Here is a 16,629-nt window from a genome sequence, read left to right as displayed (position 1 = left end):
GTTTACTGTGGCTTTGTGTAGTTTACTGTATGTTTGTGTAGTTTACTGTGGCTTTGTGTAGTTTACTGTGGCTTTGTGTAGTTTACTGTAGGTTTGTGTAGTTTACTGTGGCTTTGTGTAGTTTACTGTAGGTTTGTGTAGTTTACTGTGGGTTTGTGTAGTTTACTGTAGGTTTGTGTAGTTTACTGTGGCTTTGTGTAGTTTACTGTAGGTTTGTGTAGTTTACTGTATGTTTGTGTAGTTTACTGTGGGTTTGTGTAGTTTACTGTGGCTTTGTGTAGTTTACTGTAGGTTTGTGTAGTTTACTGTGGGTTTGTGTAGTTTACTGTATGTTTGTGTAGTTTACTGTAGGTTTGTGTAGTTTACTGTAGGTTTGTGTAGTTTACTGTGGCTTTGTGTATTTTACTGTAGGTTTGTGTAGTTTACTGTGGCTTTGTGTAGTTTACTGTAGGTTTGTGTAGTTTACTGTGGCTTTGTGTAGTTTACTGTAGGTTTGTGTAGTTTACTGTGGGTTTGTGTAGTTTACTGTAGGTTTGTGTAGTTTACTGTGGCTTTGTGTAGTTTACTGTGGCTTTGTGTAGTTTACTGTGGGTTTGTGTAGTTTACTGTAGCTTTGTCAGAATCAGAATCAGAATCAGAATCAACTTTATTGGCCAGGGGTGAATGAATACACACGAGGAATTTCTTTTGGTGACCTGTTTGTGTAGTTTACTGTAGCTTTGTGTAGTTTACTGTAGCTTTGTGTAGTTTACTGTGGGTTTGTGTAGTTTACTGTAGCTTTGTGTAGTTTACTGTAGCTTTGTGTAGTTTACTGTAGCTTTGTGTAGTTTACTGTGGGTTTGTGTAGTTTACTGTAGCTTTGTGTAGTTTACTGTAGCTTTGTGTAGTTTACTGTAGCTTTGTGTAGTTTGACTTTAAATGTTTAGCAGAGACTCGACTATAAGAAATGTTCATGTTTGGTGTTATAAAAAGTTGCGTTGCTTTCCAAAGACTTTATTTCTTCCTCATTAATAAGTCAGAGCGTTGTTATGGTTGCTTAGCGACAGCCAATCCGACGCGTTCCTGTCCTCTGTCGAAGACGCTGTAGAAACGTCTGAGGAAAACGTCTCCGAGGATCCACAGAGGACCTTCAGGGGTGACGATGTCCACAGCCTGGAAACCACTGAAGCACAGTTCTCTGTCCCCGAGCATCTCCTGAGACACAGAGGTCAGAGGTCAGAGGTCAGAGGTCAGAGGAGCTAGAGACATGTGATACCCACCCTCCTGACGTAGTGCTCAGCCGTCAGTGTGTAGTCGACTCCGCCCAGAGCGAAGGTGACGTGAGGCAGACTGGACACTCTGGAGCAGTCGATGAGGAACTGAAAACACAACGAAGTCATTAACAAACTGATATTCAACATAAGGTGAGGGGTCAAAGGTCATTGTTAATCTGGTAACAGTAGCTGCTGCGCACGTGTCCACTCACACTGACCAGCAGCACATTATTATTGTTTATGGTTATGATGCTACGCTAACGCTCCTCACTAACAAACGTGACTGTCCAACGTTCTGCGTTTCCTGTTTGATCAGCTGACCTCTCCGATGTTCGTGGGCGTGGCTCCGATCAGCTGCTGCAGTAGAAAGCTGTCATTGGTCGGACCAGCGATGAGGGAGGTTCCAGTGTCAACGATGGCCTGACATCCACGAGGACAGAAGGAGCTCACGCCCTGCACGGACACGCTGCAACACAGAGACCACAACGTCCACTACACTGACCTCACACACCTCATGGTAGTTGATACCTGTCCATCTTTATCTGCCAGTATCCTTTGGAAGTGAGAGGGATCCAGTTTATTGGTCCGTTGTACAGAGATTCATCTATTCCTCCTAACAGCAGCTCTCCATCAGGACTGGAACCTCCTGCTGCCCTACAGACACAGACACAGACACAGACACAGACAGACAGACAGACACATAGACAGACAGACAGACAGACAGACAGACAGACAGACAGACAGACAGACAGACAGACAGACAGACAGACAGACAGACAGACACATAGATATACATACAGACAGACAGACACAGACAGACACAGACAGGTTTAAACAGCTTCTTCTCTCAAGCCTTGATGACAACTGAAGCTCTGAGTGCTTGTGACTCTGCTGAGATGAAGTTCCCCAAATATTTGGATATTGTTAAGAACCCAAACCAAAGTCCTTTTAGATCTTCAACTTTTACTGATTAGTTTGTTTCAAAAACGAACTGAAACATTGAAGGATTTTCTGGAAACTCTTTTAGTTCTAATGACTTTCAAGGTCTTTGTGTCCCTGAGTTTGTATCGGACTCTCTAAGTCTTCTCTAGTCTCTACAGGAACCTTCTCAGTCCTTGGTTTTTCACTGGTCACACCTGGAGAGGTAGAAGGAAAACACTGGTTTGTCCACGATCTTCTGCGCCATCATGTTGTCGAAAACAGGGTTTCCTAGAATTTCTGCCAGCGAAGGGAAACCTAGACCCAAGACACCATCAAACTTGGCCAGGACGAAGGTGGCGCCGGGTTCGTAGACAGACTCTCCAAACTCCTGGTTAATGGCGGTCAAACCTCCGATCTGTAAGAGGCAGTGAGCGTTTACAGACAATGTTTGTTAATCACATACAGTAAAGTTTTGGTTTCAGAGGCCGAGAGAAAAGGTTGAAGCAGTGATGGTTCAAAGGTCGAGCCTTTCCTGACCTCTGAGGGTTAATTAATGGGTAAACTGGAAGTTGACCAACCTTCAGCGTGTCCCGGCCCATCACTCCCAGCAGGTGTCCCGACCCGTAGTGGATCCCAAACATCCGACCATCATGATGAAAGGAGGAGGACTCGAAGGCCTTGAATCGTCTGTGGAGCGCTGCCACAACACACCACAATTTAACAACTGTATTCATAACCAATTTAACCAGTTCATACCTCACAGATAGAATACAGGTTGAAATATTACAGATGGTCACTGACACACACACACAAACACTTACCGCAGGCCTGACTCACGCAGTAGGACGACGGCACCCACAGGTCAGCTGATCCAGTGTCAAGAACCACAGAGAAGTTCTGTTCAGGGATTCCTAGACTGATCTCCCCAAAGTACTGAGCCTGATACACAACGCAGAAGCAGAAATATAATATTTAAGGTTTAGATAAGATTATTTATTTAATTTTTAAACTCTTTTCTTTTTAATTTCACTTTATGTTGAAATTTACTTTCCACGGTCACCTCAAGATCACTTGGTTTGTTCTAAAGCTCCTGTAAAGCTAATGTAAAACTTGTGTAAAGCTCATGTAAAGCTAGCATGAAGTTAGTGTAAAGCTAAGCGTAACGTAAGAGCTCCTGCCCCCAGAGGAGCGTTCAGGAAGTGCACCAAAATAAGAGCCCGCTTCTGCTTACGTCCATGAAGTTGTAAACTCTCTCGCTGGAACGTCCCAGCCTCAGCGATGGCGTTCCCGGTGGGAAGCACTGAGCGTAGCGTCTGTTGAACATGTCTGGACGGTGGTCCTTCAGGAACTCCTCCAGCACGCCATCGGCACGGAGCTGCGTTCGAATGGATCGCAGACGCCGAAGAGGAACCCTGACAGCATTTAACGTTAAACAGTTCATAAAATCAGACTGTGTTACAACATATGGGAAAAAAGTGACAATTAACGTTAACTGAAATCTTTAGACATATGAAGAATAGATCTGTTCCTGTACGTTGTCACAGATGTATATAGAATAGATCTGTTCATGTCTTTTGTCACAGGCATATTAAGAATAGATCTGTTCCTAAATGTACAAACATGAAGTCACATTAACATTCAGCACCAGTTAAATATGGTTAATTCATATTTTCTTTCTAACGCCCCCTGGTGGCAGTCTGAAGATTACATGAATTTAAAAGTGTTAAACATTTTGTAATTAGTTTATTAAATATAATTAATATATTGATGTGACAAGAGTAAATTTAAGCGTTTTATCTGACCTGATCAATGCAGAGCTTGTCCAGCTCCAAACCAGGAGAACGAGGAGCAGCTTCAACATCTCTGACTAGAAACAGACTGAACGATGGGGAGACAATAGTAACACACACACACACACACACACACAGAGCTGAGATAGTCCTTCCCAGCAGCTCTAACTCCATGCATGTGAATTCAAAGCAGAATGAATGTTTGCTTATTTACTAATGAAAAACAATCATTTGAAAACATGTTGCTGAAACTAATTAAATTCTATTTTAAATATAAATGCAGATGCATATCACTTTTACACATAAACACCTCATCTTTATCTCAGATGTAAATATTAAAAAAACCCAAAGCGTTTTTTGTATAATTCATCTTTTTATAGAATCCTTTTCCTGCTGCACTGTATATATATATTATCCTTTATTCTCTATCTATCCTTTATATTTATCATTATTATTGTTGTTGCTGGCTTGTTTCATTGTTTCACGCACCGACTACCAAGTCAAATTCCTTGTACTGTCCTAAAAACTGTACTTGGCCATGAAAACATTTCTGATTCTGAAATAAAAGCTTAAAGTTGTGCAAACCACTGGATTGATAAATGTGTTTACTCTTTAAGGACTAAGTCACTCTGACATGTCACACACACACACCAGGTCAGAAAAAAAACACTAAAGCACACATAAATAAACACAAAGTAACACAAACACACACAAAGTGAGACAAAACCACACAGGGTTTGTTTGTTGTGTATTTAACGTTTAATTCAATAACAAAAACATGGCTGATCTTCAGTGCGGTCGTTCCAACGAGCAGAGAAACACAAACAGGGCTTTTATTTTGGTAGGTGATAAATAAGACGAGCTCTTCCTCTAGCAGGGATGATGGTCGGGGACTCGCTTCCTGTAAACACACACACACACACACGGGGTAAAGATGGCGTGGTGGCTAATGTGCTACGCTAACATGCTAAAGTGCTAAGTGACCTGGGAGCAGCTTTGATGATGTTGTCCACTCTGAGGATCATCTCAGCTGCCTCTGAGGCACTGAGCAGCACCTGACGCTTCACCTGGAACGACTCGGTCACGCCCAGGTCACACATGTTCCCCACGGTGCCCTCGGACATGTCTGCAAGGAAGTCACATGATCAGTTAATACGGCCCGTCACCAGAAAACACGGTCACCAGTGAGAGCGTGACATCTCACCCAGTCCAAAGCTGCTCTTGTTGTCCTGATGAGCAGCTCTGAGCTGAGACACCAGGTCAGCGCTGTCGTAGCCCGCGTTGTCTGCAATGATGGTCGGCAACTAAGCGTCGACAACAAGAACATTAAGATATAAAAATAAACACAAAAAACTTTACATATACATTTTTAATGAAAAATAACATTTTAAAAGTCTCAGACTTTTATGACAAAAACAAATAAAATATACATTTTTTATTCTAAATCCTGGTATTACGGGAAGTAAACTAGGAATCAACCATTGAAAATATAACGCACCATCCTCAGCGCTTTGGCAAACGACTCCATAGCGACCGCCTCCTTTCCTGGCGTCCTATTGGCCAGATCTGTCACCACTTTAGCCATTAGCATCTCAGAGCAGCCTGAGGAAGACATATTGCATTATTAAATGGTAAATGGATTTGATTTATATAGAGCTTTATCACCACATCAGCTCATTCACCCAATCACACACCAGTGGAACAGGACTGCCATGCAAGGCGCTAGTCGACCACTGGGAGCAACATAGGGTTCAGTGTCTTGCCCAGGGACACTTCAACAGTCAGGTACTGGGATCGAACCCCCAACCTCTCGATCAGAAGACGACCCTCTACCACCTGAGCCACGGTCGCCCCGATCTCATTATTAGTCATTGATCTCTAAGCCAATCAGAGCTCTCCTCCCTCTGAGCTGTTGTTTTTTTTCCCCTTTTTATTTAGTTTCACATCTACCTGTAGCTCTTTGTTTTTTAGACTCCTGACAACTTGTTTGTTGTGTTATTTAAGAAACTTTTACAGTTACAGTTGGGCACCTTTGTAATTGAATACCCTACATTACAGCAACCAGATAAAACTGTATCAACTAAGTGAATTAATAAAAAATGGCCGATGTAAAGGCTTTTTCCAAAAGAAAATATTCTCCTGTGAAAATCTGTGACCTGTTGAACTTAAAGAATCAGGACTGAGAATCGTTTAGAACTGGAATCTAAATTGAGAACCAGAATCTTTAAAATCCAAACGATGCTCAACCTTACTGACAACAGTATTGAGCATATCGTCAATGGTAAAAATAATAAAATTAAACAATTATTTTTATTAATATAAAAATTCTTTTTTTTAAGGAATTTTATATTTCGATAAGTGCTTCGAAATTACTATTGTTGTAATTTGCGCTATATAAAGTTGAAGTAAGCCAATCAGAGCCCTCCTCTCTCTCCTCCCTGTGAGCCAATCACCTCCTCCGTAGACGGTGCGTGGCTCCTTCACAGTCTGAGCTAAAACACACAGAGCGTCGTGTAGGGAACGTTCAGCCTCATCCAGAATCTGCTGAGTCGCTCCTCGCAGCACCACGGTGCACGCCTCACCTGAGGGGGAGGAGCCACAGTCAGCCAATGGTTTACTTCAAACCTGAGCCAATGAGAGCAGAGGGAGCGTACCCATGGCAACGCCAGAGAAGTGAATGAGCATGTCTTCACCGATCATCACCTCCTCAATGAGTTTACAGTGACCGAGTTTCACCAGCTCAGGGTGGTCGAAGGTAGAGGTGATGTCACCGCCTGATCACACGCACACGCACACACACACACACACACACACACACACACAAAAACAGTGATTAAAAAACCAAAACATACTGTAGAGAAACAAATATTGTATAAAAAAAAAAAGTGGTGTGAATAAACACAAAAATACTGATTAAAAAAACATACAAAAATACAGTGAAAAAACCACAAAAAATACTGTAATAAAACACACACTGAAGTATAGCAAATAAGCAATAAAGTAAATGTAGTGTGTGTGTGTGTATTACACACCAGTAACGAGGGCGAGGCGTTCCACTCCAGCAAAGTCGGCGTGTTCTATGGCCATGACTCCAGCCTGAGCAAAAAGCTGCTCTGGATAATTATAGATCAGCTGCCTGTGATAGAGAGTCACCAGGTAACACGGTCACCACCTGGTTCCAAACACCTGCTACTAACTAGTCAGCACTCAAAGGTTCGTACCTGTTGATGAAACAGTTGATGCCGTGGTTTATGATACGTTCCACCTTCTCCTTCATCTTCTCTTTCTCTGCCAACTCGATCTCAGCAACTTTAGCTGTAGAGTCAACGCGCACCCTGGAGCCGAAGATCTGACACACGGCAACAGACGGCAACAGACGGTTAACACGTGACAACAGTCAGCAACACACAATTAACATATGGTTAACAGACAGCAACACATGGCAACGGTCAGCAACAGCCAACGTTCATTACTGTGACCACATACCCTCCCCTTTTGGTCAATAAACAAATCAATACAATAATATTTAAAAACAAATTAATAAAAAAATAAGAAAAATAAAAATACGTGTTTTTCTCTGTCTTTGTGTATCTGTGTGTGTATCTAACCTTAATCTTGTGTGTGTGTATTTGTGTGTATCTAGCCTTAATCTTGTGTGTGTGTATCTGTGTGTGTAACTAACCTTTACCTTGTGTGTGTGTGTGTGTGTATCTAACTTTAATCTTGTGTGTGTGTATCTGTGTGTGTATCTAACCTCAACCTTGTGTGTGTGTGTGTGTATCTAACTTTAATCTTGTGTGTGTATCTACTCCTAACCTTGTGTGTGTGTGTGTGTGTGTGTATCTAACCTTAATCTTGTGTGTGTGTATATCTGTGTGTGTATCTACCCCTAACCTTGTGTGTGTGTGTGTGTGTATCTAACCTTAACCTTGTGTGTGTGTATCTGTGTGTATCTAACTTTAATCTTGTGTGTGTATATCTGTGTGTGTATCTACCCCTAACCTTGTGTGTGTGTGTGTATCTGAGTGTGTATCTAACCTTAACCTTGTGTGTGTGTGTGTATCTGTGTGTGTATCTAACCTTAACCTTGTGTGTGTGTATCTGTGTGTGTATCTAACCTTAATCTTGTGTGTGTGTATCTGTGTGTGTATCTAACCTTAATCGTGTGTGTGTGTATCTGTGTGTGTATCTAACCTTAATCGTGTGTGTGTGTATCTGTGTGTGTATCTAACCTTAATCGTGTGTGTGTGTGTATCTGTGTGTGTATCTAACCTTAATCGTGTGTGTATCTGTGTGTGTATCTAACTTTAATCTTGTGTGTGTATCTAACCTTAATCTTGTGTGTGTATCTGTGTGTGTATCTAACCTTAATCGTGTGTGTGTGTATCTGTGTGTGTATCTCGCCTTAATCGTGTGTGTGTGTGTGTATCTGTGTGTGTATCTAACCTTAATCGTGTGTGTGTGTGTATCTGTGTGTGTATCTAACCTTAATCGTGTGTGTGTATCTAACTTTAATCTTGTGTGTGTGTATCTGTGTGTGTATCTAACCTTAATCTTGTGTGTGTATCTAACCTTAATCATGTGTGTGTATCTGTGTGTGTATCTAACCTTAATCGTGTGTGTGTATCTGTGTGTGTATCTCACCTTAATCGTGTGTGTGTGTATCTGTGTGTGTATCTAACCTTAATCGTGTGTGTGTGTGTATCTGTGTGTGTATCTAACTTTAATCTTGTGTGTGTGTATCTGTGTGTGTATCTAACCTTAATCGTGTGTGTGTGTGTATCTGTGTGTGTATCTAACCTTAATCGTGTGTGTATCTAACTTTAATCTTGTGTGTGTGTATCTAACCTTAATCTTGTGTGTGTATCTAACCTTAATCGTGTGTGTGTGTATCTGTGTGTGTATCTAACCTTAATCTTGTGTGTGTATCTAACCTGAACCTTGTGTGTGTGTATCTGTGTGTGTATCTAACCATAATCTTGTGTGTGTGTATCTGTGTGTGTATCTAACCATAATCTTGTGTGTGTGTATCTGTGTGTGTATCTAACCATAATCTTGTGTGTGTGTATCTAACCATAATCTTGTGTGTGTGTATCTAACCATAATCTTGTGTGTGTGTATCTGTGTGTGTATCTAACCTTAATCTTGTCCGTGTCCATCCCAGTGTTTGCGATCAGGATGTTTGCGTTCTCCAGCCTCTTCGGTTGATTCACACCGATACGTTTGTCAAGCAGAAACCCTAAAAAAACAAACATTGCTTGTTTTTCCTAATCAACGTCACGATGAGACGCATTGACCGTCGGCCAATCAGAGCGCGGTGCCCTCGTCCTCACCTTCGTCCAGGTAGGAGTCGATGAGGCTCCCCCCCAGCTTCTTGATGACGTGGATGGCCTCCAGGTTCCCAGAGCCTTTGAGCCTGAGGACGGCGTCCACGGCCAGCTGAGCAAAGTGCTCCTTATGATGAGTCAGCAGTTTGGAAGAGAGTGTGGTGCGGGCGATGTTCATCAGGTCGTCCCGGAAACGGGCCGGCTCGTTGCTACGGAGAACACAGAAGCAGGAGACATTAATGCTTTTAAAGAGATGGAACGCTCTGGTCATGTGACCGCCTACGCACATCAAAACCCAGTTTCCAAGCCACACCCACACCTCAATTCTTGCGCATCACTTTTTGTAATTGTGTGTCGCAATTCTTCCTGTTTTCCCACCATGTCCCTTTACTTCTTGCAGGCCACACCCCCAAGCCACGCCTCTTTGTTCCTCGCCTCGTTCATAAAACATGAAATCTGTTTCCAAAGCTTCATCATATAATAATCACGTTTACTGAATTAGCTCCGTTGACGTAAAGTAACACATTCAACATCCAGTCAACAGATAAACCAGACACCAGTGTGACTGAAACAAATGTTTTAAATCAACTTCTGCAGCGTCTGAAGCTCACGAACATCTTTGTTTACAGTTTTTTAACCTCTTCTCCAAAAATCACATACCTATAACAAATGACGTTTTTCTAAGCTTCTACATGACCTACATGGCTGATTTTTGTTCAAATATAAGTAGGGCCCTTAGTGGTTACAGATAAAAAAAATCCAGAAAATCACATTGTAGGATTTTTAATGAATTAATTGTTAAATCCCTCAGTATAATAAGTATTTGGTCATCTACAAACAAGCCAGATTTGTGTCTCTCACAGACCTGTAACTTCTTCTTTAAGAGGCTCCTCCTCCACTCGTTACCTGTATTAATGGAACCTGTTTGAACTGGTTATCAGTATAAAACACACCTGTCCACAACCTCAAACAGTCAGACTCCAAACTCCACTATGGCCAAGACCAAAGAGCTGTCAAAGGACACCAGAAACTAAACTGTAGACCTGCACCAGGCTGGGTAGACTGAATCTGCAATACGTAAACAGCTTGGTGTGAAGAAATCAACTATTAGAAAATGGAAGACATACAAGACACTGATAATCTCCCTCCATCTGGGGCCCCATCAGCAAGGGCAATGAAGATTAAACATGGCTGGGTCTTTCAGCACGACAATGATCACAAACACATCGCCCGGGCAACAAAGGGGTTCAAGGTCCTGGAGTGGCCTAGCCAGTCTCCAGATCTCAACCCCAGAGAAAATCTTTGGAGGGAGTTGAAAGTCTGTTGCCCAGCAACAGCCCCAAAACATCACTGCTGTAGAGGAGATCTGCATGGAGGAAAGGACCAAAATACCAGCAACAGTGTGTGAAAACCTTGTGAAGACTTCCAGAAAACATTTGACCTCTGTCATTGTCAACAAAGGGTACATTACAAAGTATTGAGATGAACTTTTGTTATTGACCAAATACTTATTTTCCACCATAATTTGCAAATAAATTCATTAAAAATCCTACAATGTGATTTTCTGGATTTTTTTTCTCATTTTGTCTCTCATAGTTGAGGTTTATCTATGATGAAAATTACAAGACTCATCTTTTTTAATGGGAGAACTTGTACAATTGATGGCTGACTAAATACTTTTTTGCCCCACTGTATGGACATCAAAGATACACGTTTTTGTACAAAAAAGTTCAGGTGGAAGCCCACTTTGCCAAAGTTTTCCACAAGTATAGGAAAAAGTTTGTGACTGTAATATGTCAAATTGATTAATTAAAATCAATTCAACTGTATTCTGGACTTGTAGTCCAATAAAAATAAAATAAAAGGACTAGACAAACAATTAAGATGGCATTTTAATCATGCTGATGTCTCCACAAGTCAGGCCGATAACGTGTCGCACTTCATTTTATATTGGTGAGGGACACAATTATTTCATTTTCAGACAGGTTTAGTCGACACAAAGCTGTACATCAAAGTTCATAGCATGGCCTGTAACGTATTCACACTGGCATTGACAAACATTTCTTTAGCACTTGATCATCTCGGCTTCTTCAAACAACAAAAAAAAACAAACATGCAAAGCATCATTATAGGGCCACCAATCAGAATGTTTGACACAGTTGTAAAGCTCAGAGCCTGTAGAAATTGGTGATATTAAATACTATGTGGGCGGGCTTTAGCCCTGGCCAATCAGAGCCGGGTAAATGAGGAACTGGCCATTTTACGCACGAGCACTAAGTGCTTTTTGGACGAATTTCTTGACTGTGAAATGGCTGGATACGGTATGTGTAATAATGGCATTTGTCTGACAACACAATTAAGATTAATCAAAATATGGTGTTTTATGCACATGGGGACAACTTTTGTTAAGAAACAACAAAGGTAAGACTATTTGTCATCATTGCTGACTTTTTCCGTAGTGTATTTTCTGATTTTATGGCAATGTTTTAGTACGTAACATACCCGACCTGTATACTAGTGATTCAGCTTGGCCTGTAGTTTCACGTAGACTCTTGTTATCGAGCTCTGTGTTTATTTTGTGACACAGCAGTGAGAAAACACAGAGTTTGCAGAGTTGTCGATTTTTCCCACTTTGAACATAATTGCCTGGTGTGTGTACTGTGAATGTGGGTGTGGGTTAGCTACAGTTTTAGCTTCTATAGTTGCTGAAGATTACATAGAGGTATAGAATGTGTGATTTCAGTCATTCTTTACAACATTTAGACCTGTGAGAGCAACGGAAGCTGCCCCCGCCTGCGGGTCCGTTGGGATTGAAGAGGTTAAAAGGCGTGGTTTTGTGGTTCTTCACCTGTGGTCAATGGCCGCCTCCCTCAGCGCGTCGCGGGCTGCCTGCGTGGCCTTCCTCCAGCCGGAAATGATGGTCTGTGGGTGGATCTTCTTGGCGATCAGAAGCTCCGCCTCCTAAGAAGGTGGACACATCTGTTAGCACAGTTGGTCGCTTACATTCTGAGTCTGAAATTAGCTCGGAGGCGTTTTTACCCGCAGCAGCTCAGCGGCCAGCACAGTGACCGAGGTCGTCCCATCTCCCACTTCATCGTCCTGAACCTTCGACATGTCTGAGAGGAGAGAGAACACGCTTTGAGGAACACGAACCAGGGAGAACATGCAACATGTTGCTTGAAGTCACTTCATTTACATTGATTTTGAATGTAATCTAGTGACATCAGTCGTGTTCGATGTGAACGCAGCTTTAGAGGAGAGACTGGCAGACAAGCTACGACAGTGGCAACACCTTAAAAACACGTCCAGGAGAACAAGGACTACAGAGAAGTGCTAAGAATCACGGGACATGTCCAAGTATGGAAGGTCTGAGGAGAGCGCCCAGTCGGCGCCGAGTCCGTTGTGCACGGGGTCCGCCCGAGTATGTATGAGCCTTAAAGCGCAGCATATATACATATATAGTTGCACTTTAATCATTGTAATCCATTCTCTCTCTCTCTCTACGTTGCATCTTTCATATCTACAATGACCACCAGAGGGCGACAGGTTTTTCTTGTTCACAGTAATAAACACGTCCACTCACCGACCAGCACTTTAGCAGCTGGATTATCGACTCCGATGGCTTTGAGGATGGTAGCTCCATCGTTGGTTACTGTCACTGTGCCGCCTTTTCCACCGCTAAGCAAGATCTTATCCTGGAGACGAGAAGGACACACAACATGACAACACAATACACACAACGAGCCTAAACACAAAAAACAACCTTAACAACTCAGAAGTACATTTTTAATACATATTATGCTGTTATTAAATATCAAAAAAAAAAAAAAAAAGTCTTTAATGTTTCTCTGTCGTTGAAGGTCAAAGTGACTTGCGATTGGTCGGTTGGACTCACCATTCCTTTGGGTCCTAGAGTGCTTTTCACCAGATCTCCGATAGCAATGGCTCCGATAAAGGAGGACTGAGGAAAAAACAAGTCAAAATAAAACATCAAGTGGGAAACTGGCACAAAGTATGGAACAAACAAAGTATCAATCAATGAAAGTAAAAATCAATCAAAGACGAGGATGAACCGACCATTCGGGCCGTCTCCGCCTTCTCTTCATCCGCTCCATGTTTGAAGATGTTGACGGGAGCCATCGATAGAGACGCCTGGAGACACCAGCATTATGTTAGAGACAAACCCTTCACAATAAAAGCATCACGCTCCACCTTTACATTAGAAGTATTTAAAGTGTTCACTTTCTTTTTAACCCTTTCATTCATACAGTTAACTTTCTTAAACAATTCACGTATCTTTTTTATTATTACTTTATATATAAATACACAGCTTGGTATATTTCTATATTAAATTAAAAGATATTAGCCAACAAACTTAAGTTGTTTAACGTTTCTATAAGTTTCACAACACGCACTACATCATGTTTAGTATCGTACAAAAAATAACTAATTTAACTATTGGCAGAATGTGTATTACGTAAGGCCGAACAATTAATCGTATTTGCGATATTCTCGCGATATCATAAAACAAAGGCTGCAATTTTTTGGGACCGACAAACTAGTGTGTTCAAGACCACACTATCCGAGACCAAGACTTCCCCGAGACCAGAATGCACCGAGACCAAGACAAGACCCAGACTTCCGGGAGCCGAGACCGAGACAAGACCAAGACCAAACACATTTTTTTTTAAAAATATATAAATAAATAAAATTTTGACAAGGTTCTTCAGTTAAATAACATTCTCTCTTTAATTCTAGTTTATTTAAAATACATTTGACGGACAAAAAAGGTCCCTGCAAAAAAATTAACTAAAATATTAAAACTACTACTGCTACTGATAAATTCACAATTATTCTACATATTTGAAAACAAGATTTTTTTTTTCTCAGCTTTTTGCTCTGAAACTGAAGATTTGTGTAAAACTTGCTCTATTCAACGGCTGATTACAAAAGAACGAAAAGAGCCAGAAACAAATTTTTGCTTCAATCTTTCAAAATCTGGTGTCAGATTTCAGGTAGTCATAGCAGAACATATTCTGTGGGTCTTTAAATGCAGTCAAAATGTTCAAAAACAGCTGATACTGAGGGAGAGGAGAAAATCTGAAAATGGCTGGCACTGAATGAGTTAAGAACCCACATGTGGAGCTGACTGATGAGAGGGGCTACAGTAGACAGTGCTCGCCTCTTCGCCTCGCTTCACAAGTAGGCATGTCTATAGACACTATCCACACATTTGTTATTGTTTTCAGCCAAAAAACTGCTCACTACAGTAAAACACATGGATATTTAAGTGGCTATTGTGATTTTGAGTCAGAAAAGTGTGTCGCTGCAGAACTAGATGAGTTGTGTGTGCGCGCCGTGCGGAGTTCTCCACGGCTTTAGCCTAACTGATAGTCCTCCGTGGCAGCCTCGCTTCTGCCGTCTGTCGTGCTGCCTCCGTCTGCTCCAGTGGCGGCGAGCGCTGGCAGGAAAACCCGCTGCTTCGTGGGCCGCCTCGGCGTAGCAGTCAAAGGCTGCGTAGGTTTCCCCGCACATCGGCCGCTACGTGCCTCGGCTGCCGGCAACATTTAGTTGGAGTAGTGACTTACGATCACATATTATCTTACAGCTAAAACGTTGTGAGTTATTATGGTAAAACAGGGATAAATCAACATAGTTAGCCTTGCTGTCATGAGCCAGTGCAGCAGCAGCATCAGAGGAACAGCTCACTAATTCACCTTTAGCACAATTTTTCATTGTTTAGTTATGTTTGATATGTTGATTTGAATATTTGTATTGTTTAGTGTATAATTAATATAAAAAGTTATTTATACTATCTAATTTATACATAGTGTTTTATTTAGAATTATTTTGTATTTTTCATTTATTTTGTGTGCCATATTGTTAAAAATGTTCATTATTTGTTTTGTTGATGTTATTTTGTGTTTTTCCATTGATTTTCAAAAAGTAAGGTATTGATAAAGTACTGGATTGATAAGAGTAAGAGTAGTAGTATACCCATCCCTAATGTTGAAGAGGTTAAGCCACAGATTTGTGTGTCTTATTGTTGTAATCTGTGCTTTAAAATTGACATTTGATATTTATTTAAAGTCTAAATAAATCTGAAATTGCTTATTATGAAACAGATTGATTTATTGCTTGTGTTCATTGAAAAATACATGACAAAAGGCCCTTGAAAAAAATAATTGCATATTAAATCCCAATCGCAATATTGAGGAAAAAAAATCGCAATTAGATTATTTTCCAAAATCATTCATCCCTAGTATTGTTATTGTTGTTTTGTGCCAAGTTCTGCTTGCGACGCATATTTCTGTTTGCCAAATACTGCTGTTTTTCCATTAAAGGACAATTAGATTTTATACTGTAAAAATCACGTTTCAAAATTACATTAAGTCCATTAAGTGTCTTATTTTATTTTAATTAACACTTGAGTGTAATTTCATTGTTTTTATCTCACGGTTTCTTAATTACTCTCACTAGATATGATTAGGAAGCAGAGATGTCTACTTAATAATAATTAGAAACGTAATATAAACCAGGTGCTGGATTAAGCTATTTTTAACGAGGGACCCCAAACGCAGCAGAGGTAAAGCCCCGCCCAGTACATCCTAGAAACCGCTAGAAGCAAAAAAAAATTACAACAGAAACTTTAATAAATTCAATATTAACAACGTCAACAGTAAAATATTACGTAAATTACAGATTCCGGTACAAAAATACAACGAACACGTAAATAAATAAATATTACACAACAACTATATACACCCAGGAGATTGAATGACAGATAACAGGGAACAAAGACTCTTTAACATTTGCTTTAAGGCTACAAATAATACACTGTTATCAAGTTACTATACTTCAAACAGCAGTGCATTTTATTGAAAATGTTATTTAGCTGATAGCTTAGCCGCTAACACGGTCTCCATGTGCTTATTCATTGGCTCGGGCCGCTAGGCTAACACCGGAGCTAACGAGCAGAAAACGTTCCTAAAAGCACAGATTAAAAGTCTCTGCATCATCTGGAGAAGACGAATGGACTTAATGATTAGAAACGACTCAGTCTGAGTATCCATATGCTGCTAAACACCGAGAAAAAAGGTTAAAAACTCACCATGATGACGGAGATAAAAGGATAAAGCTGAGCACGCACACAGAAGAAAGGCTGGGTTCGCGTAAGAACGCTGTGACGTCAGCACGTAATGTTGCATTCAGGAAAGTGACGAAAAATCGAGCTTTCACTGTTAATTGTTAATGTTTTGTTTGGATTTTTCACTCAATCATCATCAAAAATCAAACATCATTAAATAATTAAGTTAACCACAATTAGTGGCAAATTCT

General features: G+C 40.9%; 2 protein-coding genes across 2 annotated transcripts; both read right to left on the bottom strand.

Annotated features, from left to right (window-relative positions):
* Window positions 1-1,026: 1,026 nt before the first annotated feature.
* nots (nothepsin) lies at window positions 1,027-4,035 on the bottom strand. Its single transcript, XM_028450058.1, has 9 exons — window positions 3,977-4,035; window positions 3,406-3,586; window positions 2,996-3,113; window positions 2,753-2,871; window positions 2,390-2,589; window positions 1,782-1,907; window positions 1,575-1,719; window positions 1,260-1,358; window positions 1,027-1,194 (listed from the first exon to the last, which is right to left on the bottom strand). Exons 1-9 carry the CDS (start codon window positions 4,033-4,035, stop codon window positions 1,027-1,029), a joined length of 1,215 nt encoding a protein of 404 aa, XP_028305859.1.
* Window positions 4,036-4,700: 665 nt separating this feature from the next.
* cct2 (chaperonin containing TCP1, subunit 2 (beta)) lies at window positions 4,701-16,497 on the bottom strand. The gene is made up of 16 exons (XM_028450179.1): window positions 16,403-16,497; window positions 13,369-13,443; window positions 13,187-13,252; window positions 12,875-12,986; window positions 12,331-12,407; window positions 12,140-12,252; window positions 9,298-9,500; window positions 9,103-9,203; window positions 7,186-7,313; window positions 6,997-7,100; window positions 6,619-6,738; window positions 6,418-6,546; window positions 5,463-5,566; window positions 5,169-5,268; window positions 4,949-5,090; window positions 4,701-4,865 (listed from the first exon to the last, which is right to left on the bottom strand). Exons 1-16 carry the CDS (start codon window positions 16,403-16,405, stop codon window positions 4,835-4,837), a joined length of 1,608 nt encoding a protein of 535 aa, XP_028305980.1. The 5' UTR covers window positions 16,406-16,497; the 3' UTR covers window positions 4,701-4,834.
* Window positions 16,498-16,629: the final 132 nt, after the last annotated feature.

Source organism: Gouania willdenowi, chromosome 6 (assembly GCF_900634775.1).
Source record: "Gouania willdenowi chromosome 6, fGouWil2.1, whole genome shotgun sequence".
Lineage (NCBI taxonomy): Eukaryota > Metazoa > Chordata > Actinopteri > Blenniiformes > Gobiesocidae > Gouania > Gouania willdenowi.
The sequence above is the reverse complement of the archived record's forward strand: the minus strand, read 5'-3'. Positions and strand labels throughout refer to the sequence as shown.

What these genes read in the sequence shown, in the direction of transcription:
- nots (XM_028450058.1), bottom strand. Translation starts at nt 4,035, where the DNA reads ATGTTGAAGCTGCTCCTCGTTCTCCTGGTTTGGAGCTGGACAAGCTCT. An exon ending in TGGCAGATAAAGATGGACAG is followed by an intron (nt 1,720 to 1,781) that starts GTATCAACTACC and finishes TCTGTGTTGCAG; the next exon opens with CGTGTCCGTGCAGGGCGTGA. An exon ending in CGCCCACGAACATCGGAGAG is followed by an intron (nt 1,359 to 1,574) that starts GTCAGCTGATCA and finishes TTGTGTTTTCAG; the next exon opens with TTCCTCATCGACTGCTCCAG.
- cct2 (XM_028450179.1), bottom strand. An exon ending in CAAGAGCAGCTTTGGACTGG is followed by an intron (nt 5,091 to 5,168) that starts GTGAGATGTCAC and finishes ACTTCCTTGCAG; the next exon opens with ACATGTCCGAGGGCACCGTG. An exon ending in ATCATCAAAGCTGCTCCCAG is followed by an intron (nt 4,866 to 4,948) that starts GTCACTTAGCAC and finishes GTGTGTTTACAG; the next exon opens with GAAGCGAGTCCCCGACCATC.